At 37.0% G+C, this 22959-nt stretch overlaps 1 protein-coding gene across 1 annotated transcript; it reads left to right on the forward strand.

The window, feature by feature from the left end:
- Positions 1-249: 249 nt before the first annotated feature.
- oc90 (otoconin 90) lies at positions 250-15272 on the forward strand (the record flags this gene model as incomplete). The annotated part of the gene is made up of 14 exons (XM_073849361.1): positions 250-295; positions 425-620; positions 1045-1151; positions 2245-2367; positions 2506-2571; positions 2781-2831; positions 3449-3565; positions 3697-3810; positions 4796-4888; positions 5408-6469; positions 8862-8963; positions 11011-11182; positions 14610-14716; positions 14848-15272. Coding segments are annotated over 14 exons (2781 nt in total), but the record flags the coding sequence as incomplete, so codon positions are not given.
- Positions 15273-22959: the final 7687 nt, after the last annotated feature.

The raw sequence follows: 22959 nt of genomic DNA on the forward strand, positions 1-22959 counted from the left end.
GATAATACACAAAAAAAATATTGTGAATAAGCACAGGTTTTATTGTTTTATTTGCCATGTAAAATATTCATTTTGTGCCATACTGTTTATTATACTTAAGATTCCTTCAATATTTAAGCAAACATTCTTGTATTTCTGCTGACCTAATATTACCCTGCATTGTGATTATTCAGTTTATTGTTATGTTAGAGGAATAACTTATGGTTTACGACAAATACTTTTCTTTGTGCAGTTCATGGCGCTGCTGTTTTCTGCCCAGAAACAAGTGACCTAAATTCTGATGAGCTTCAGATTGGTGAGTTCCATTAACATTATCAAACAAATGCCCATGAGAAAATATACGTAAACTTAATTTATATAATGTCCATAAACAATCGTTTATCGTTAAAATAGGTGTATGTTTGTGTGTGTGTTTTACGTACAGGTTGTCTAGGTGTGCGGTTCACCTGGCTGTACGCTGTGTTTGATGACCTGCGGTCCGTGCTGGAGTTCGCGGTCAACCTGCGGTGTGAGACCGGACTCTGTCCCGCGGACATTGAGAATCACGGACATTACTGCAGCAACGCCAACACACGGGACACCGTGCGCGCGCACGTACAGCCTGCCGACGCACTCGACCGGTGAGAGAGAGAGATGGGAAGAGGATAAAATTAGACTCAGGAGGGGGTAGAAAGATTTTAAATGGATTTATTAACTTCTCAGTGGAGTCCGCACACACACATTGCGTGCTCTGACCCCTCTTTCTGTCTGTTAGCAGATTCTCTATGCAGTTTGTGAAAAGATATTAAAAATAAAAACAGGCAGAGCAGTGAAGCGTGTAAAAAACAAACATGCACTTTATATTAAAGTGCATATATTAATATAAATGCACATATATGAATATAATTTGATATGAAGGCACACACATCTATATTGATATCATCAGAGGACATTAATGTTTTCATTTCCCTTCATTTTTCTTTTGCCGTCTTGTTTTCTGGGAAGCTGTATAAATAAATATAAACAAATAAATTGACAATTAAAATGAATGTGATTGTGTTGTAGGTGTTGTCTTACCCACTGGAGATGTTCTCAAGAGCTCAAGGAGGGAAACTGCAGTCGGAGGACACCGATATACAACAACTACACCTGCAGCTACAACACCAGCTGTGGTACACACATATTTTCAAAACAGTTTCATGCCAGATTTGCTTTTCAAAGAGTCTTAAAGAAAAGTGTTTCAGACAAAGGGCTAAAAATTTTGTAGGACAACCTGGAAATTACAGTAGCAATCCCTACAGCATCTTTCTTCTTCTTTCTTCGTAAAATAAGGTCATTTGAACATTTTTTATTCATCATGATAATCCTAAAATAGAAGTTCACTTCCAGAATGATTTTCAGATAATTTACTTACCCCCATGTCATCCAAGATGTTCATGTCTTTCTTTCTTCAGTCAAAAAGAAATAAGGTTTTTGAGGAAAACATTCCATGATTTTTCTCCATATAGTGGACTTCAATAGTGGCCAATGGGTCTAAACTGGAGTTTCAATGCAGCTTCAGAGGGCTCTACACAATCCCAGCTGAGGAATAAGGGTCTTATCTATCAAAATGACCTGTCATTTTCTAAGAAAAATAGAAATATATACCGTATACTTCTTAACCACAAATGCTTGTTGTGCGCCCTGCTCAACCTTTCTGAACCAGAGTACACAGACAAAGAACTAACCACATAGACTTTTCCAATGTGATTATGCTCAAAGACAATTTTTAAGAAAATGACCCATAGTTTTAGTAGATAAGACCTTTATTCTTTGGCTGGGATTGTGTAGAGCCCTTTGAAGCTGCATTTTGGACCTACAACCCATTGGCCACCATTTAAGTCCAGTATATGAAAAAATCCTGAAATGTTTTCCTCAAAAACATTAATTTCCTTGCAGCTAAAGAAATAAGGACATGAACGTCTTGGATGACATGGGGTGAATAAATTATCAGGAATTTTTCATTCTAGAAGTGAACTTCTCCTTGAACAACATAGCTTTTAAGAATTTTTAAACCTACCAATAATCAGCATATGTATAAAACAAAAAAACAACAACAACGATTTAAAGACGATGGAACCAGAAGTACTTAAATACTAATTTATTTCTTGGATTTTGGCCTTCAAAAAATACTCTCTATAGTATTACGACCAGTATAGTATATATATATGACATGACTAAGGTATAGAAAACAGTTAGTTGACCCCATGTGTCCAACATTTGCAGATATGTTGGATTTCTGTGAGGAAGGATTCTGTCTTTGCGATCGGATGGTTATTGACTGCATCAACTCCAACCATCCAATCACAAAACAGGCTGGAGATAACCAACCGATCACATCACAGACAGGTACAGTAATATATTAAATCAGAGCACAAGCACCTTTAGACCTCACAGATGAGATGAAGTGATGAAAGAATCAGATACATGCAGTATATCACAAGACAGAATAGGAAAGTTCATCTCTCTTTTATGTTCTCTCTTCAGTTTCTCCCTTTGTGACGGATCTATCCGATAATGACACCTACACTAGTGATGTCGCCAATGGAACAGGTAAGGATGTTTAGACCTACATTAGTTATTTGTTTTATCCTTTTTTCAATTTGTTATATTTATTGTTGGCTGTATATTTGTAATAGCCGTATAGAACTTTACTTTTATAAATATGCTTTATATACTGCTTATATACTGCATAAACATAAAAGAATGAGAGAAAGAGATTTTGATTTGCTGATCAACTAACAGTGAGGTTTGTGTTTCAGACAGGGTGGAGCTTTCTCCATCAGACATCGACATGGAGATCATGTTCTATGGTAATGCACAAAAATATGGAATCTGTTAATATAAACATACATATACTACCAGTCAAAAGTTTTTGAACAGTAAGATTTTTTTTGTTTTTAAGTTTCTTCTGCTTACCAAGCCTGCATTTATTTGGTCCAAAATACAGCAAAAGCAGTAATATTGTGAAATATTTTTACTATTTAAAATAACTATTTTCTATTTGAATATATTTTAAAATGTAATTTATTTCTGTGATCAAAGCTAAATTTTCAGCATCATTACTCCAGTCTTCAGTGTCAAGTTATCCTTCAGAAATCATTCTAATATGCTGATTTCTTGTTCAAGACACATTTGTTTTATTATTATTATTATTATTAATATTTCACAATATTGCTGTTTTTAACTGTATTTACTTAATTAAACCAAAAGTGAACTTTTGAATGGTTTTTGTGTATAATAAAGTACTGAGACTTACTGTAGAAATATTATTATGATGAATAAAAAGATGAAAATCCAGTTGGAATTTTGCATAAGAACATTTTCTGTGTGCACAAGAAATCTGCAATTTTTAGTGAGTAAGATCCACTCTGTCCTTCAGGATTTCTTTTAAAAAAATGATATCAGATAGCTCCCTCTTGTCTTTCAGGATTAAATGGCACACTGAATGAGACTGGGAGTAACTTCACCAATGAGTTGCTGCTGGTTAACGGCTCTCAGGGCAGCAATATCCAGAGCACAATGTACCCTGGGATACTTCAGTCAGGTAAAGTGCTTGACTGAACTTATATTTAGACTCTTTTCTGGCAATTTTCCCTCATATCTCTAGTTCTGAGAACTCCAGTAATCCTCAGCCACCTAAAGACTTCATTGATCTAAGCTGAACTTCATCTTCAGGTCCAGAGGAACAGGAGAATGAAGCAGAGGAAAGAGAAATGGACAGAAATCCAGAGAGAGAAAGTATAGTTGAGAGAGAGGAAGAAGAGGCAGTGAAATATGAGAATGGTAAGAGTGTGGCATTTTTTACAGCCTGACTTATGGCCTCAGATGCACTGTGTTGGTTTATGCATTTTGAGCTTTCAGCTAGCCACAAACAAATTTATCTCAACTTGTACATCAAGGACTTCTTTGGAATTCCAGCATACTCACTGCTCGCAGTTCAAAAAAACACTTGATCAAATAGTCTAAATGATGACGAGCCTTTAATCCTCACAGTTTGAGTTCAGCTAAGGCTCTTTCTTAGCTTTCTCTTTTACATTTCTTTTTGTAGCTGCTGGCTTTTTCTAGTTTATAATTCAGCAATTTAAGATAAAGATATTCACCTTTTTCTTCCTGTAAGAGTGGGCGTGGCCATTTGAAAATTTAATGGGTGTGGCTTTGCAATATAATTTTTCTGCTTGATATTGCAAATTGGTGTGTCTTACCATATTATTTTAATGTATTATCTAAATTATGAGCACACTGGTTTGTAGTGCAAATAGTTTTACAGTTTACTGCACTTTTTTTTTTTTTTTTGTTATTTCCCTATAGCGGATAATGAACCGGAAAAACTCATTTAGTACAAAATTATTTAAAACTAAAATGCAATATAAATAAAGACATTTAAAGAGATTCACCCAAAAATAAAAATCCAGGCATCATTTACTCACCCTCATGTCCTTCCAAGTCTTTTCCAAGGCAACATTTCTATTTTCTAATTTCTAATTTATGTGTACATTTTTTTAAATTTAAGTTTTTCATCAAATATTTATATTGTATTTAACTTTATTTAAGCTTTATTTCCATTAATGAAAAAAATAACACATTTAGTTGTAGTTTAGTAAAAAACAACAACAGAAGGGACAATTCCTTATTAAATTTATAATACAATTATTTATTCATATAATAGAATTATACACCAATTCTAAATTATACAGCCATTTTTAGAATATAAAAATAAACATATCATCTTAAAACCATAATAATGTGAACTGTGTTGACACTTTCTGTATTTTAGTTACTGCTGTGCTGACGACAGAAGAACCGGGCAGAGACGAAAAGGAAAAGGAAATCCTCATTACCCACAATGCAATGGAGTGGAGCACAAATAGTGAGCATGTCTGAAAACCGAAAACACATATGTGACCCTGGACAACAAAACCAGTCATAAGGGTCAATTTTTTAAATTGAGATTTATACATCACCTGAAAGTCAAATAAATAAGCTTTTCCATTGTTGGTTTGTTAGGATAGAACAATATTTGGCCCAGATAAAACTATTTGAAAATCTGGAATCTGAGAGTGCAAAAAAAAATCTAAATAAAGAGAAATCACCTTCAAAGTTGTCCAAAATAAAGTTTTTAGCAATGCATATTACTAATCAAAATAAATATTTACAGTAGGAAATTTACAGAATATCTTTATGGAGAATGATATTTACTAAATATCCTAAGGATTTTGGCATAAAAGAAATATCTACAATTTTGACGCACACAATGTATTTTTGGCTATTGCTACAAATATACCCATGCTACTTAAGACTGGTTTTGTGGTCCAAGGTCACATATGCAGATGACCTCATTAAAACATTCAGCATGTTTTTTGACTGTAATATTTTGGTTTTATGGCAGATGACCTGACTGGTAGCATAACGCCAACTGCAATAACACAATCACCAGATTCAACTCATTCAAACACACACAGTCCTCAATATACACTCCATACAACACCAACAACTCACACACAGCCTGAATATCATTCATCTGAGGAGGAATACGATAAGAGTGATGAAGATACACTTCAGTCAGCTGAAAGCATCACTTTAAAACCTGTCACACACACACCTGCGCATACTACACACACATCTGGTACACATACTACAACTAATTACCTAAGTGGCAACACTAAACCATATGTCAGCCCACCTTTACACAACATAACAGAGGAAAAGAGCAATGAGTCATCAGAGGAGAAAGAAGAGGAGCGGGAAAAAAGCCCTTATATAGTTCTGATGACCACACCCACTAAAATAACAACCAATCAGAACTCACATCACAAAACAACCGCACCAACAGCTACCAATAGAAACACTTTAGCTGCAACCACTTCAGTGCGAATTCCATTTATGAAAGAAAGTGAGGAGAAAGAGATGTTTGAAGAGATCGAGAAGAAGAGTGAGGAAGATAAAGAGACAGGAAAGAGTCAGGAAAGCAGCGCAGAACAACCTGGCTACTTAAGCACGACCAAACCGAAAACACAAGCTCCATCTAAAGAGGATGAGAAGCACAAGAAAGACAGTAAGGAAGATCTTCAAAGTGATGAGGAAGCAGAGAAATCAGTGACGAGTCAAACCACCATGGTCCCATCCAGGGTCAAAGAGGTCAGTCCATCCATGTGGTTTTTTAAACCTCACAGTGTATCACCAAGACCAACAACTCACACAGCTGCAAAACCCACTAAGAACCACAAGACCACTTCTACGGTTCCTCCTCACAAGCCCATCAGCACACGAACCACAACATCAGGCCAGACTGCTGTTGAAACTGCCCCTCATCTCCAGAAACCTCCCCATCCTGTCTTGGATCGCTTGCCATCATTGACTACAGCTCAGCAGGAGTCAGCTGAGGAAGAGGAGCAAGAGAAAGAGGAAGAGAATAAGCCATCTGACAGCTCACAGGAATCAGAGAAAATCGGTAAGGGTGTCAATCCATATTAGCAGCTCCAATAAAAATAATATGATTTAACCAAGCAGGAAGTGTTTCTGGAACAAGAGTTTGTGAAAATGGTTTATATATAGATGTGATGACACGTTTCCAGAGTTAATAATGTCATAAACCTAGAAATAATTTTTATATCTTTATTTTTAAAAAAACTAATTTAGATTTATAACACCATATTTGTGTTTTATTACCTTGGCATTAAATTAAATAAAATTGGTTAACGCCGTTTCCAATACAACGGATGAGGAAGTGATGGCAAATTTGACATCTTTCTCTCTTCTGACCAATGTAAAGTAATTTAAAGACTATTGTGGATTTTATCACTTGCTATTCAGGCAAATGGGTGCTCTAAAATTATATTTGTAGTACAGTAGTTTTTGTTCACTGCTATCCACCCTTTTCTTCCCGTAAGAGTAGGCGCAGCCATTTGTAAATTTTATGGGTCTGGTTTGTACAGTCGTGGCCAAAAGTTTTGAGAATTACATAAATATTGGAAACTGGAAAAGTTGCTGCTTAAGTTTTTATAATAGCAATTTGCATATACTCCAGAATGTTATGAAGAGTGATCATCTGAATTGTATAGTCCTTCTTTGCCATGAAAATTAACTTAATCCCGAAAAAAAACTTTCCACTGCATTTCATTGCTGTCATTAAAGGACCTGCTGAGATCATTTCAGTAATCGTCTTGTTAACTCAGGTGAGAATGTTGACGAGCACCAGGCTGGAGATCATTATGTCAGGCTGATTGGGTTAGAATGGCAGACTTGACATGTTAAAAGGAGGGTGATGCTTGAAATCATTGTTCTTCCATGGTTAACATGGTGACCTGCAAAGAAACGCGTGCAGCCATCATTGCATTGCATAAAAATGGCTTCACAGGCAAGGATATTGTGGCTACTAAGATTGCACCTAAACCAACAATTTATAGGATCATCAAGAACTTCAAGAAAAGAGGTTCAATTCTTGTTAAGAAGGCTTCAGGGCGTCCAAGAAAGTCCAGCAAGCGCCAGGATCGTCTCCTAAAGAGGATTCAGCTGCGGGATCGGAGTGCCACCAGTGCAGAGCTTGCTCAGGAATGGCAGCAGGCAGGTGTGAGCGCATCTGCACACACAGTGAGGCCAAGACTTTTGGAAGATGGCCTGGTGTCAAGAAGGGCAGCAAAGAAGCCACTTCTCTCCAAAAAAACATCAGGGACAGATTGATCTTCTGCAAAAAGTATGGCGAATGGACTGCTGAGGACTGGGGCATATTCTCTGATGAAGCCTCTTTCCGATTGTTTGAGGCATCTGGAAAAAGGCATGTCTGGAGAAGAAAAGGTGAGCGCTACCATCAGTCCTGTGTCATGCCAACAGTAAAGCATCCTGAGACCATTCATGTGTGGGGTTGCTTCTCATCCAAGGGAGTGGGCTCACTCACAATTTTGCCCAAAAACACAGCCATGAATAAAGAATGGTACCAAAACACCCTCCAACAGCAACTTCTTCCAACAATCCAACAACAGTTTGGTGAAGAACAATGCATTTTCCAGCACGATGGAGCACCGTGCCATAAGGCAAAAGTGATAACTAAGTGGCTCGGGGACCAAAACGTTGAAATTTTGGGTCCATGGCCTGGAAACTCCCCAGATCTTAATCCCATTGAGAACTTGTGGTCAATCCTCAAGAGGCGGGTGGACAAACAAAAACCCACTAATTCTGACAAACTCCAAGAAGTGATTATGAAAGAATGGGTTGCTATCAGTCAGGATTTGGCCCAGTTGTTGATTGAGAGCATGCCCAGTCGAATTGCAGAGGTCCTGAAAAAGAAGGACCAACACTGCAAATACTGACTCTTTGCATAAATGTCATGTAATTGTCGATAAAAGCCTTTGAAACGTATGAAGTGCTTGTAATTATATTTCAGTACATCACAGAAACAACTAAAACAAAGATCTAAAAGCAGTTTAGTAGCAAACTTTGTGAAAACGAATATTTGTGTCATTCTCAACTTTTGGCCACGACTGTACACTAGTAGTGCAAACAGTTTTACGGTTTACTGCACTTTGTTATTCTTCTCGTTATTTCCCTATAGCGAATAATAAACTGGAAGACTCACCCATAGACTTACTTCTGTGTTGAAGAAAAAGGTGGATGGAAGTTTACCCAATCATGATTACTTTTGCTTTGAGAACTCTGAAAATGTGAAAAGAGTCCAAACTTGTTCATAACTTGATGATATACCTGTTCCTATGGTAAGGTTGTACCAGCATGTTCATCCAAGAACATGTCCTGCTTGGGTAAATTAGGTTAAGCTAATCTCCAAACACTTCTTAACATGCGCCTGTACTCAGGAGAAATCAGTGTGTGTGTTTGTGTGTGTTTCCCAGAGTCTCACCGGGTCCGGAGACGGTCGGCGCCACTCTTTGCCTGGTCTTTATTGGAGGCTGCTGGACTGTCAGGTCTGCAGCCGCAGCAAGACAACTCTGGAGGTGAGAAATATAGAATGAAATGGAAAAAATAGATATGCATATAAATATTTCTTTCCACTAGTCTGGAAGAAACTATTAACTATTAATGAAACTATTATGTTAAACACTGTTATGAAGGCAAAATAGCCTATAAATAGTGAAAAAATAATGGTTTTGCCTGTAGTTTCTTGCCTTAAAGAGCTAGATCACCCAAAATGAAAATACTGTCCTTAATTACTCACCCTCATGTTGTTCCAAACCCATAAGACCTTCATTCGTATTTGGAACACAAATTAAGATATTTTTGATTAAATTAAAAGATTTAAGAACGAAGTTCCCAAAATATAGTTTTTTTTTTCATTCCTTCTGATGTTCCTTTTATGTTTATATTGTACTATAAACTTGAAATAAAAAGGAAAACCACAAATTTTTTAAATTTGAAAAGCTGAGCTGTGTTATATTAAAAGCAACAAAGCAATAAATTATTTGCGATTACTGGGTGGCTGGCTTGCTACAAATAATAAATGGAAGATGTTAAATATTATTTCCAATCATTTACCGCAGAGGTGTTCAACCCTGCTCCTGGGGACCCACTTTCCTGGAAAGTTTATTTCCAACCTGCATCAGCACAACTGCCTGAAATTTTCAAGCAGTCTTGAGGAGCTTGATTGTCTACTTCAGGTGTGTTTGATTAGGGTTGTAGCTTTTAAGGATATTGGGTCCCCAGGAACAAGGTTGAAGACCTCTTATTTACTATATTAAACCAGAATAAAACAGCTTGTGAATAGTCACTTATATACCTTAGAAAAGACAACAGTATAACTTATGTTAACAAGTTGGAGTCCCCTTCGACCTTTAGAATGTTTTATTGTTGATTTAATTAAATACATGTGAGGAATGAAGGATTGGATGCCACAGACGTTTCTGAGAAGTAGGTGGTGGAATTTGCATAAAGAAAACAGTATAATTTAATTAAACAAATGTCTCATTGTAAATTAAAAAACACTGATTCACATCAAGTGTGCCCTACAAGTCCTGAAAAGTGAAGCCAAAACATTTCGATTGCCCCCCGGTGGCTGGCTGCATGTATAGGTCTTAAAACCCCGCCCTCTCCATGTAATCTAATGGGACGTGAGCCATACTAAATTATCGAATTACACTTCAAATTATTTTTTTCCAAAGATGGTTTCCATCATGTGAGGTTTATAATGCTGATTCATGTTCAGGTGTTCGTTTTTCTAATAAGTTTGTTTTTAGGTAGTTATTTAATGCTATAAAAAGTGCCTAACGACACTACTGCGCAGACTCTGGCTCCAAACGAACCTCTACTGAGCATGCTCTGGCTCCAAATGGCGTAATTTCCCCCAAGATGGCAGCAGCCATATTGAGATGTATTGGCTTCACTTTTCTATATGGAATGAAGTGGAGACGCGTCGTCCATCTTTTTTTTTACAGTCTATGATTCACATGAATACAGCAATCTGTCTCACCACATTAAAGAGCATGAAAAGCACATTATTGCAAGACACATTGTTTGTATTTCGGTATAAAACTGTCAGATTTTAAAAACTGAGACCTTGTTTTATATTATAAGTATCAAAAGCGCAAAGCTTATTGCTATTATGCTATCAAATACGTGAAATATTATTTCCAAGCATACTGTCCCTGCAAGTATAACACATGGTATGATTTTTGCTAATAATCCCACATATATTCAAATAAATTCTGGTGGCCTGGCAACTTCTCCTGGTGCTTCCAATCCAGGCTATTTGCATTGTATTCATACTGCATAAAGCTACAATTGCATTACTTTGGTCTGTTAGTCTGACATCACAAAACCGGCTGGTACAATTTCAGTCAGACTAAACTGTTTACATGAAATTTTAAAAAGACAAATTAAAGCTTTAGTGCAGCTAAAATCAAACTAATATGCATGTAAACATACTTATATTAGATAGGTAACAGACAGACAGAAATGATGAGAGAGAAATGACAAGATGCCAAAATCAAAGAAGTGTGGTTGCATTAATCTGTGTGTGTGTGTGTGTGTGTGTGTCTGTGTTTGTAGAGTGCAGCACCTCTTTCTTTCAGTACAGTGCATCTGGAGAGGTGTTGAGGGATATGTCTGGTCTGGGAGAAATGCTGTACTGTCAGACCGGACGATGTCCTCATGAGTATCAACACTACGGCTGCTACTGTGGACAGCAGGGGACAGGAAACCCAGTAGACCAACTGGACCGGTCAGAACACACAAACACACTCATATTTACTGGAATAAATGTTACAGTTTCAGTTAGGACAAGCAGTCATCAAAAGTTTGGGGTCAGTAAGATTTTTTTTAAATACTTTTATACAGTGGTGGCCAAAATTATTAGAACACTAGTATTTTCACCAGCTAAAAAATGGGTTTAAGTCAGTTATTTCTATCTTTTGCTATAGTGTGTCAGTAGGAAATAACAGTTTATATTTCCAAACATTAATTTAGCCATTAATTGTAAAAATCCAGCGAGATTTTTGTTTGACAACAGCTAGTGCTCCACACAGAGATCTGATCTCATCATCATCATCCAGTCTGTCTGGAATGACATGAAGAAACAGAACAAACTGAGACACAAAAATTCGGGAAAAGGTATTAGTAAAGAAAATATTATCATCCCAGTTTGGGGCATAAATGTTCATTAGAATAACAGGGAGTCCATATAATCTACCCATCGCAATGATAAAACGCCCCATGGGGTCTGAGTCTTTATTAGATATTACAAATGGTATTTTCTTACGCACTATAATTGCGACCCCCCTTGTCTTGGAGTTAAAGCTTGAATGAAATGTTTGCCCTATCCATCCTCCTGTTAGTCTAGACTGGTCTGTTACCCGGAGATGGGTTTCTTGGAGAAACGCTATGTCAGCCTTCAAATAATCAAGGTGTAAAAGTACTTTTTTCCGTTTCACAGGATGATTTAAAGATTACATTCCAACTAATAAAATTAATCATGCACCCTGCGCTTCCCATTGAACTGGTGTTAGCCATTAAGAAATTTATGGCAAAGGAGAACAACTTTAGTGTCTGATAAACCAGCCCCTGTCTAGCCCCCTAACTGCAAAAAAAATTTAATAAATAAATCATAATAATAATAATAATAATAACGCTTCACATTGTATCAACAGTGAACAGCAACAGTGGATCAATATGAATGTTTTATATAAACATCCCTTAGAACACCAATTGTCTATTGTGAAGCATTATCATTTAGATATACACAGAGGTCCAAACGTCTCTTGTAACTGTTTAAATGGAGCGAATGACATCTCTGTGCTCTCACCTTATAAGGAAAATACAAAATGGAGATGTATATTAAAAGTTCTATATTATGAGACCAAGGATCCGGATAGTAAATTAGAAAAAGCCTCAATGTTTTAAGCACTTGTCCTTGTCAAAATACGAAAAAGTAACAAAAAAAAAAAAAAAAAACACATCTGAATGATGTCACAGTCACTTTGCTGTTTCCTCATTTTAAATCATGGACTTCACGTAGGTCATTGCTTTCTCCGGATCTAAATTCCTTGCTGTCACCCTGGTAAGAAATTCGAAATCGAGCTGGAAACATTATCCCGTATCGAACATCACGTTTGCCTCGGAGCAAATTCCGAACATCATTGAAAGCAGCCCGCGCTCTGGCCACACTCGCGGTGTAGTCTGGAAAGATGGCTATCTTTGTATCGGAGCGGTCCTTGTTCTCGGGCTCGGCGGAGTACTTCTACGCAATCCTGGTAATAGTGGAGTTTGGCGATAATCACCCGGGGTTTTCCGTTTGGCTTTTTAGGCGTTAGACCTCTGTGCGAACGGTCGATTAGGATGTCTTTCTCTAGGCTTAAAACTTCTTTCAGCAGCTTGATTGCAACGGTAGAAGTCGAACCGGTCTCCTCTGGAATCCCTGAAATGCGTAAATTGCATCTCCGCATCCTTCCGTCTAAATCGTCGTTCTTTTCCTTTAGACTAGCCAACTCTGTTTTAAGTTCTGCAACTGTTGTCTGTAATGAAACAATCTCGTCCGACCATGTTAACACTCCTTCCTCCACATCACGGATAGCGGTCTTCATATTATCCATTTCAGCATGGATCGCCGCCGTGTTGTTCGCAATTTCCGACTTTACTTCTTTAAGCTTGTTCTTAAGAAAGCCGAAATCCTCAGACAGAGCATTTTTACGTTCCGCCCCGATAACCACCGAGATATCCTCTTTCAAAGAGGCTAAAATGTCTGCTTTCCAATTCTCCGTATCCATAACCGATTTATGCTGTGGAATAGGAGGCGAGTCGCCGGATGCGGTGGCGACTCGTGTCGAGGATGTCTCCGGCCTAGTGCTTGCAGGCTCGCTGTATTTATATTTACGCAGGTTACTCGCCATTAAAGTAGCTGACACGGATAGCAGTTGTTCAGATGGGTCTTACGGTATTAAAAACAATGTCCACAATTAGTTTTCTGAAAATGCGTTATAAAATAATAATTTTAAAGGAAGCTAGACAGGAGCTAATCTCCACACTTCTTACTCCATTGTATGACCCCCCCCCCCCAAATGACATTATTTTTGACAGCATCCTCATTTTACATAATTTTTACACAAGTGCCTAAATCTTTTAACAGTGCTGAAGCTTTGCAGGTAGGTTTTTTGAAGAATCTTGGAGATGTTGCCACAGTTCTTCTGGGTTTAGTCTGTCTCCGTTGGTTCTGTTTCTTCATGTCCTTCCAAAAAGACTGGATGATGATGAGATCAGATTTCTGTGTGGAGCACTGGCTGTTGTCAGACTCCTTGTGCAAACAAAAATCACACTGGATTATTACAATTAATGGCAAAATGAACGTTTGGAAATGTAAACTGATATTTCCTACTGACATACTACAGCAAAAGATAGAAATAACTGACTTAAACCCATTTTTAGCTGGTGAAAATACTGGTGTTGTGTTAATACTTGTGGCCACCACTGTATAGCAGCCAAGGACGCATTAAATTGTTCAAAAGTGACAATAAAAACATTTACACTATTTCAGAATATTTTTACTTAAATACTTCGCATTCATAAAAGAACACTGAGAAATGTATCACATGTTCCACACACTTACTAAGCAGCACAGCTGTTTTTACTATGTTTCTTGAGCAGCAAAGAAAATCCTTCAGATCATGTGTTCTAAAGGATCATGTGATATTGAAGACTGGAGTAATGATGCTGAAAATTCAGCTTTTCATCACAGGAATAAATGACATTTTAAATATTTAAACACAAAACTGCTATTTTAAATTGTAATAATATTTCACAGTATTACTGTTTTACTCTAAACCATTTTACAGTACTTGAACAAAAAAGACTTTCAAAAATATAACTGACCTCAAACCTTTCGATCTATCGCTATCTACCAATCAAAAGGCTTTTAAGATCATAAAACATAAATCAGACTTTCAAAAATATAACTGACCTCAAACCTTTCGATCTATCGCTATCTACCAATCAAAAGGCTTTTAAGATCATAAAAAACATGTTATAAGTTAAGGGTGCCCAAACTATTGACTGGCAGTGTATATACAGTATATATATATATATATGTACACACAGACAATTACATTCAGTGAAGCTTTGTTGTGTCCTGACTGTCCTTGACGTGTCTCTTGTGTCAGGTGCTGTTTTCTGCAGCAGTGCTGTTTGGAGCAGCTTATTGTGTTGGGCTGCAGGAAAAACAGAAAGCTCAACGCTCACATCAGCTGCCACAAAGGAAAGCCTCGATGTACGGCATAACACACACACACACACACACACACACACACACACACACTGCATGCCAAAAATACTCAAATTCTGAACTTTTTTTTTGGAGGTCAGCTTTGTGCTAAAGATTGTGTTGTGTATGTATTGCAGGTTCTGGTGTGAGTGTGTGTGACCGACTGCAGTGCGTCTGCGATCGATCAACTGCTGAGTGTATGGCAGCTTCACACTTCAACCACTCAGTCACCTCATCGTGTTCTGGACCCCGCCCACCCTGCCACCGTAAGCCTCATTCTTCAGCACAATCATCCAATCAGGACTCCAGTGAGGAGAGCAATGAAATGACCCCACCCCAGCCTCAAACTTACACACACAACCAATCCAACACACATGTGCAGGCACAAACACCTGCACTCAACAAAAACCCCACACACAGCAAACCAAAACAGGATATTAAAGAGGAGGAGGAGGAGGAGGAGGAAGAAGAAGAGGAGGAGAAGGAGGAGCCAGGAAAGGAAGAAGAAGAGGAGAAGGAAGAAAAAGAACAAGAAAAAGAGGAAGAAGAATTGGAGCAATAGAATGAAGCAGTTCTGTATTTTGTTATATTTTCAGGGAGATCTCGATGATCACTGAGAACGGATGTCATGCACATTTATGAAAAGTTAAGCTCAGTCTGAAGTCACTCAGTATCCGAAGGCCACGCAAGATCATCATCCAAGATCTGCTGGTTCTTGACCTATTAAAAGCTGCGCTTGTGTGCTGGATCGTTAATGCCAGCAGTTGAATTTTATATTTTTTCAGTATTTGTTTATCCACTAGTAACTGATGTCGGTGTCATTAAAATAATAAACGCATTTATTGTTTATGTAAAAATAAGTTTTATTTCATTTTTATTTATTTTATTTTAGCTTATTTTAAAGGGGCTATATGTAACTTTCTGAAATTTAAACTCGCGACGCAGCGCGAGTCGTACGTACACACTTCACAAGTCATCCGCTGCAAAGAAGTCAACATTATGTTTACAGAGGTAAGAACAGTCAAATACATATATGTGACCCTGGACCACAAAACCAGTCATAAGGTTAAATTTGACAAAACTGAGATTTATACATCATATAAAAGCTCAATAATTAAGCTTTCTATTGATGTATGGTTTGTTAGGATAGGACAATATTTGACTGAGATACATCTATTTGAAATCAGAAATCTGAGGATGCAAAAAAATCAAAAAGACTGAGAAAATCACCTTTAAAGTTGTACAAATTAGGTTCTTAACAATGCATATTACAAATCAAAAATTACATTTTGATATGTTTACAGTAGGAATTTTACAAAAAATCTTCATGGAACATGAACTTTACTTAATTTCTTAATGATTTTTGGCATAAAAGAAAAATCAAAAATTTTGACCCATGCAATGTATTTTTGGCTATTGCTACAAATATACCCCAGCGACTTAAGACTGGTTTTGTGGTCCAGGGTCACATATTGTTTGAGAAACTAAGTTTGTTTGCAATATATATGACTAGCGGTGGTGGCAGAGTGATCTGAAACGTTTAACATGAACGCGCTTGACGTCACATCCGCAGACAGCGTGCGAAAAATCCGACCCGACAGAAAATAGGAAAAATAGAATAGAGGCTTATAGGTGCACCCACTGTGAGCTGACAAGGTGTCAGTATGCTCATCGGGAGATGTTTGAGTCATAAATGGTCAAATAAAAAGGCTATTGTTACGTTTATTTTGGGGAAAAAGTTACATATAGCCCCTTTAAATAACAAATAGTTTTAAATAGTTTTAGTTTAAGTTAACAATGGTCTGCTCTTAAATGGTCAAACCCATTAAATAAGTGCATTTAAGAACAATTGTAAGTATAGTTGAAGTCAATAGCTTATATACACCTTGCAGAATCTGCAAAATGTTAATTATTTTACCCCAAATAAGAGGGATAATACAAAATGCATGTTATTTTTTATTTTACACGAACCTCAATAAGATATTTTGCATAAAAGGTGTTTAAATATAGTCCACAAGAGAAAAGAATAGTTGAATTTATAAAAATGACCCTGTTCAAAAGTTTACATACACTTGATTCTTAATACGGAGTTGTTACCTGAATGATCCACAGCTGTTTTTTTTAGTGATAGTTGTTCATGAGTCTCTTGTTTTTCCTGAACAGTTAAACTGTCTGCTGTTCTTCATAAAAATCCCCAGGTCCCACAAATTCTTTGGCTTTTCAACATTTTTGTGTATTTCAATGCTTTCCAACAATGACTGGATGATTTTGAGATCCATCCAACGCGAATCATTAAGAGCTAATTTTAAGATCAGGGTAAATGTAACTTTTTGTTTTCTGGGAAACATGTAAGTATCTTCTGAAGAACAGTACTAAATGAAAAAATCTGATATTTAAGCAAAATCAAATACACATCTTCATTCTGTTCAAAAGTTTTCACCCCTGGCTCTTAATGCATTGTTTTTCCTTCTGAAGCACCAGTGAGCATTTGAACCTTCTGTAATAGTTGCATATGAGTCCCTCAGCGTGAAAAGATGAATCTCAGAATAATATAGTCATTGTTGGAAAGGGTTCAAATAAATAAAAATGTTGAAAAAAAGAATTTGTGGGACCTTAAGGATTTTTCTGAAGAGCAGCAGGTAGTTTAACTGTTCAGGACAAACAAGGGACTCATGAAGAACTATCACTAAACAAAAAAACAAAACAAAACAAAAAAACGCTGTGGATCATTCAGTGTGTATGTAAGCTTTTGAACAGGGTAATTTTTATCAATTGAACTCTAATAGACAATATGTAAATGTCTTTTATGTGAAATATCTTATTCAGGTCAGTACTAAATAAAAAAAACAATGTGCATTTTGTATGATCCCTGTTATTTAGGTAAAATAATTAACATTTTGCAGATTCTGCAAGGTATATGTAAAATTGTGACTTCAACTGTACATCATAGTTGTTTTTGATGTATTGAATTGAAATCTGGCCTTAGGATGACTTTCTTTACTATATTACAATAATGAGAATTTACAAAAGACAACAGAAACAGTAAATATTTAAATACAAAATCTTTATTAAGACTTTAAGATCTCGTACATAAAATCTCATTGCACATTAATGTGGCAGACACTGTCAGACAGCGAACCTGGATATGGCTAATTAACACCTAGAGATTTCATGGTAACTCTTAGAATCACGTACTTTAGCAACACTGCAGTGGTTCGTACCTTTTACACATTTGAAATCTAGCGTGATGCATGTAGACATACCGTATGTCTATCGTCTGGATTATCTTCACACGGAAGACTGCAAAACATTTCTGTTCCATATCGACACATCACCATCGGCCTGAAAAATAACCTCTTATTCTACACTTCTCTCCCATAAAAACAGAAACAAAAAAATTAAAGATAAAATTAAAACTAAAGATCAGTTTCAGACAAACCATGTGATAAACACTACTGTAAAGTACCGTAAAATTCCACTGAGGATGAAAAGAAAACATATATTGTGAATTACACTAAAAATGATATTAGAAGTTACAATAAGACCCAAAACAAGATTTCCCTTTACTGATGTAAAACAAAAACAGAACAGCATGCAAAAAATAGACTTATTGTATCCCTTTGACTCACTCTCTCACACACGCACACACATAAACCTCTAAAGGTGCATTACAGATGATGTGTCAGAGAAACAACACATTCCTATTTCATATTACACCAAAAATATATTGCATTAATCTAGAAATTATTTACGATTTTATATTTCTACAGAAATAATGTGCCTGATTTCATCACAGCATTTTACGCGTATTGTCGCAAAGCAACTTCTATTGAAATGCAGCAAGTTACTGAGAGAAAGTTAACTACTGACTATTTCCTGTCCACCAACATTTTGTCACTAAAATCCTCCCTTTAACACTTTAAAACAGACTTCCTTTAAGAGACTAGACAGATCGGAAACAAGGCAGAAGATCTGCCATCTTGCAGTCATCAGCTCAGATGTAATGGAAATTATAGTAGACATGAAATCGATCCTATTGCAGATTTAGAACAAGACATCTCTGAAGTTTGGCCTTTAAATACTTCAAGACATTCTTAACTTTCTGTGCATACAAATCCCACAATGCAGTGCAAGTTTCAAGTCACAAACAGACCGTTGATTTCACAGGGCCAACAAATGGCAACAGCATTGCATCATCATTACAGCATCTACAGTTGAAGTCAAAAGTTTACATACACCTTGTAATGTTTTGTAAGTTTTGCCATTCTGTTCAAAAGTTTTCAGCCCCAGTTCTTAATGCAAATCATGTTTCCTTCTAGAGCAGGGATCATCAAATCTGGCCCACGAGATCCATTTTCCTGCAGAGTTTAGCTCTTACCCTAATCAAACACACCTGAGCATGCTAATCAAGGTCTTCAGGATCATTAGAGAATAACAGGTAGGTGAGTGTGATCAGGGTTGGAGCTAAACTCTGCAGCGCATTGGCCCTCCAGGGTAAGATTTGAGGAACCCTGTTCTAGAGCATCAGTGAGTGTTTGAACCTTCTTTAATAGTTGCATACGAGTCACTAAATTCTCAAAATCATACAGTCATTGTTGGAAAGGGTTCAAATATACACAAAAATGCTGAAAAACCAAAGAATTTGTGGAAGCTGAAGGATTTTTCTGAAGAACAGCAGGCAGTTTAACTGTTTAGGACAAACAAGGAAATCATAAACAACCATTACTAAAAAAAAACAGCTGTTGATCATTCAGGTAACACCACAGTATTAAGAATCAAGAGTATGTAAACTTTTGAACGGGGCCATTTTCATATATTCAACTATTATTTTCTCTTGTGGACTATATGTAAACATCTTTTATGTGAAATATCTTATTCAGGTCAGAACTAAATAAAAAATAACATGCATTTTGTGTGATCCCTCTAATTTATGGTAAAATAATTAACATTTTGCAGATTCTGCAAGGTGTGTAAAAACTTCTGACTTCAACTGTATAATCATCCGTCCATTCACTTGCCGTTCCAACAACATAAATACATTCGCAAAACAAAGACAAGCCAATCGTTTGTCAACAAACCCCCAGAATCCATGAAAAGCACCTCAGAATCAACTAAAATGTCCTAAACGGTCCCACGTAGACACGTTTCTACCAGCTAAACGCAACTGAAATTGATCACAGCTCTCACCACGGGAAGCACAGATGATGTGAAACATTTCCAGCAAAGTATTTCAGCATCTAACAGTCACAAAAAAATCGTCAGAATTCAGCATGACATATTTTTGTCCAAGGTAGATGAATAAAGTCACCTGAAAAGCAAAAAAGCATTTGAACGCTCTTGTGGTTGACCTGGTTGATGAATGAAAATCATTTTAATCACAGATATCCATCAGCTCCCAGTTTTCCAGAAACTGTTCTGAGGCTTGAGTTCAAGAACACTGCGGTGTTCCCGCCCTCAAAGAGAATTCAGTTTCTGATTGGCTCAGGATTTGATTGGCGGCCTGGGTGGCCATAAAGGAAGGGTGTGGGCAGAGCTCTTTGGTGATGAAAAGCAAATGTTTTGGTTTCTCTATACAGTGAAGGCAAAATGGAGAGCATAGTGATCACTAAGAACTCTGGGTGAACAAAAGCCCCGTTGACATCCACAACATCGAAGTTAAAGGCTAACTGTAGATTAATAAAGGCCTAAACTCACAAACGTTTGCAGTGGAAACATTGGCTAAGCCATGCAAACAGAACACAAACAGCACACGATCAACAATCATTTAATCTAAAACTATATATATTTGTCAAAAATAGGCTATGCTACACGATACTGTACACTATAAGCATTTATATTGGAGAGATTCAAGCGAGCAGAAATCTATCGTCTATCTTTAAATCTCCCTGCTGATGATGGCTTCCAAATAAGAGTTAATGAAAATAAACTAGCACTTAAGCTAATGATAGCAATTAAGTTTCCTTAATGCAGCCAGAGTGAGTCATTTACTAAATGACTCCTATGAATCAATACAATAAAAAGCAGAAGAATCAAGTGTTCAAAAGACTCCTGGTTTGATTCTTAGAGCTGCCGTTTAGTGCAAGAATCAAACTGAAAACCACACACGAACGATTCACATGATTCTACAGAGCTGGTGTATGATTGGACAGCTGGTTTCAAGCTCCGCGTGCTGATTGGTGTGACGTTTATAGTGAAAAGTGTCTAAGATGAGTGGCTCAGGTGAGTTAAAGGTCACAAGACCAAACATAAAGTGTGAAAAATGTCAAGGTTGAGTCTGTGGGATAGGGTTAAGGTGAAAGGTTGTGCTTCAGTACACGCAGAGGTCAGGGAACTTCATTTCGTAGACTGGCACAGACTGGTACTGGGCGTGGCCTGACGTCACCGTCACGGTGCCCGATGGGCTCGGGGGAGGGCTGATTAGAGACGAAGAGACAGAACAACCAATCAAATATCAGTTCACACTGAAAATAACTGATGACACACATATTAACAAGTAAATATTATGGATGTAATGATGTTATCAATATCATGATATCACAATAGCAAAACTGACGCGATATTATCGTGGTCACATGATGATATGAATCGATAGATCTTCCAGGCAAAAAGTGTTTTTAAAATATATTTGAACTTCTTATTCCAACATAAAAAGTCTTTAAAGTTGCATTTTGGGTCATTTTGCTTTAACACAGTATCTGTCAAACGAACTAAACCAAAAGCGCAATATGGCTTAATCAGCTCGTGATCCGGTGTTTTCCGCACTTCAGAACGGCTCAGTTCACAGTAAATGCCGTGAACTTGTTTACTGCATGTGCTGTGAGTTTAACGCACATTTGCAAAAGCAACGGCCACCAGTTATGCTTTATTTTTGCGGCAGATGATTACAGCATTTCATTAGATTTGTAGTAAGATGCATTTTTGTAAGCCTGTTTTCACTGAAGCTGTAGTTTTCCAACAAAATAAAAGCTCTATTGCCGTTTCCATCAAAATAAAAGCTTAAAAGTGCAGTATGAATTGCTGACAGCTAGCGGATTCATTGGGTAACGTTACTGCAGTCCAAATTCAAAATATCTCTTTCAAGTGTAGAAACTAGGAAAGAAGTATTGTAATTTCCCTACTGTAGGGTACAGCAAAAATAATATACCTATGAAATATATGTGACCCTGGACCACAAAACCAGTCATAAGGTTAAATTTTACAAAACTGAGAAGTATGCATCATTTGAAAGCTCAATAAATAAGCTTTCTGTTGATGTATGGTTTGTTAGGATAGGACAATATTTGGCCGAGATACATTTATTTGAAAATCTGGAATCTGAGGATGCAAAAAATCAAAATACTGAGAAAATCACCTTTAAAGTTCTCCAAATTAGGTTCTTAACAATGCATATTACTAATCAAAAATTACATTTTGATATATTTACAGTAGGAATTTTACAAAAAAATCTTCATAGACATGATCTTTACTTAATTTCCTAATGATTTTTGGCATAAAAGAAAAATCAAAAATTTTGACCCATGCAATGTATTTTTGGCTACTGCTACAAATATACCCCAGCGACTTAAGACTGGTTTTGTGGTCCAGGGTCACATATATATATATTAGGGGTGGGCATAGATTAATTTTTTTAATCTAGATTAAATCTTGGAATTAATCTAGATTAATCTAGATTAAAATGGCTAATTTGAATTCTGCTGAAGGCATTCAGAATATGTGTGCTACCCAAATAATAACTAAAAGTAAGTCTTCGAGAACGGGCCAGGTGGCGCATTAGAACAGGCGCTCATCTCCTGTTTCCAAAATGCATCACAAACTGCTTGACAATTGCATTTACAACATAATTACCTATACAAACTTGTGTAACCAAGTACTTCTGCGCAAAAGGCTGCACGACGTGCGCGTAGCCGTTAAATACACAGACGCGCACGGGCATGGATAGCCTATCTGCGTGCATAGTCTTCGATTAAACTGCGTTGCTTTTAGAAGCGTCAATTCAGTTGTTGCATATAGTTTAATGTCTTTATTTTGGGATTATCAAAGTTAATCATAACTCACGTGCCCCAGTAAAAAGGGTCTAGCAACGCACGCACCTGCCCTGAAGCGGCTTCATAACTGCATCCAAGTTTGCACGTCTCATTTGATGTGGTAATTTCACAGAAGTTGAAGACTCGTTCTCGCCCCCCTACAGTGCAATTCGACTAGGTATACGTCATCCGCGCTAAAATATCAAGGTGAAAGTCATCATATCT

This window comes from Garra rufa, chromosome 10 (genome assembly GCF_049309525.1).
Source record: "Garra rufa chromosome 10, GarRuf1.0, whole genome shotgun sequence".
Classification (NCBI taxonomy): Eukaryota; Metazoa; Chordata; class Actinopteri; order Cypriniformes; family Cyprinidae; genus Garra; species Garra rufa.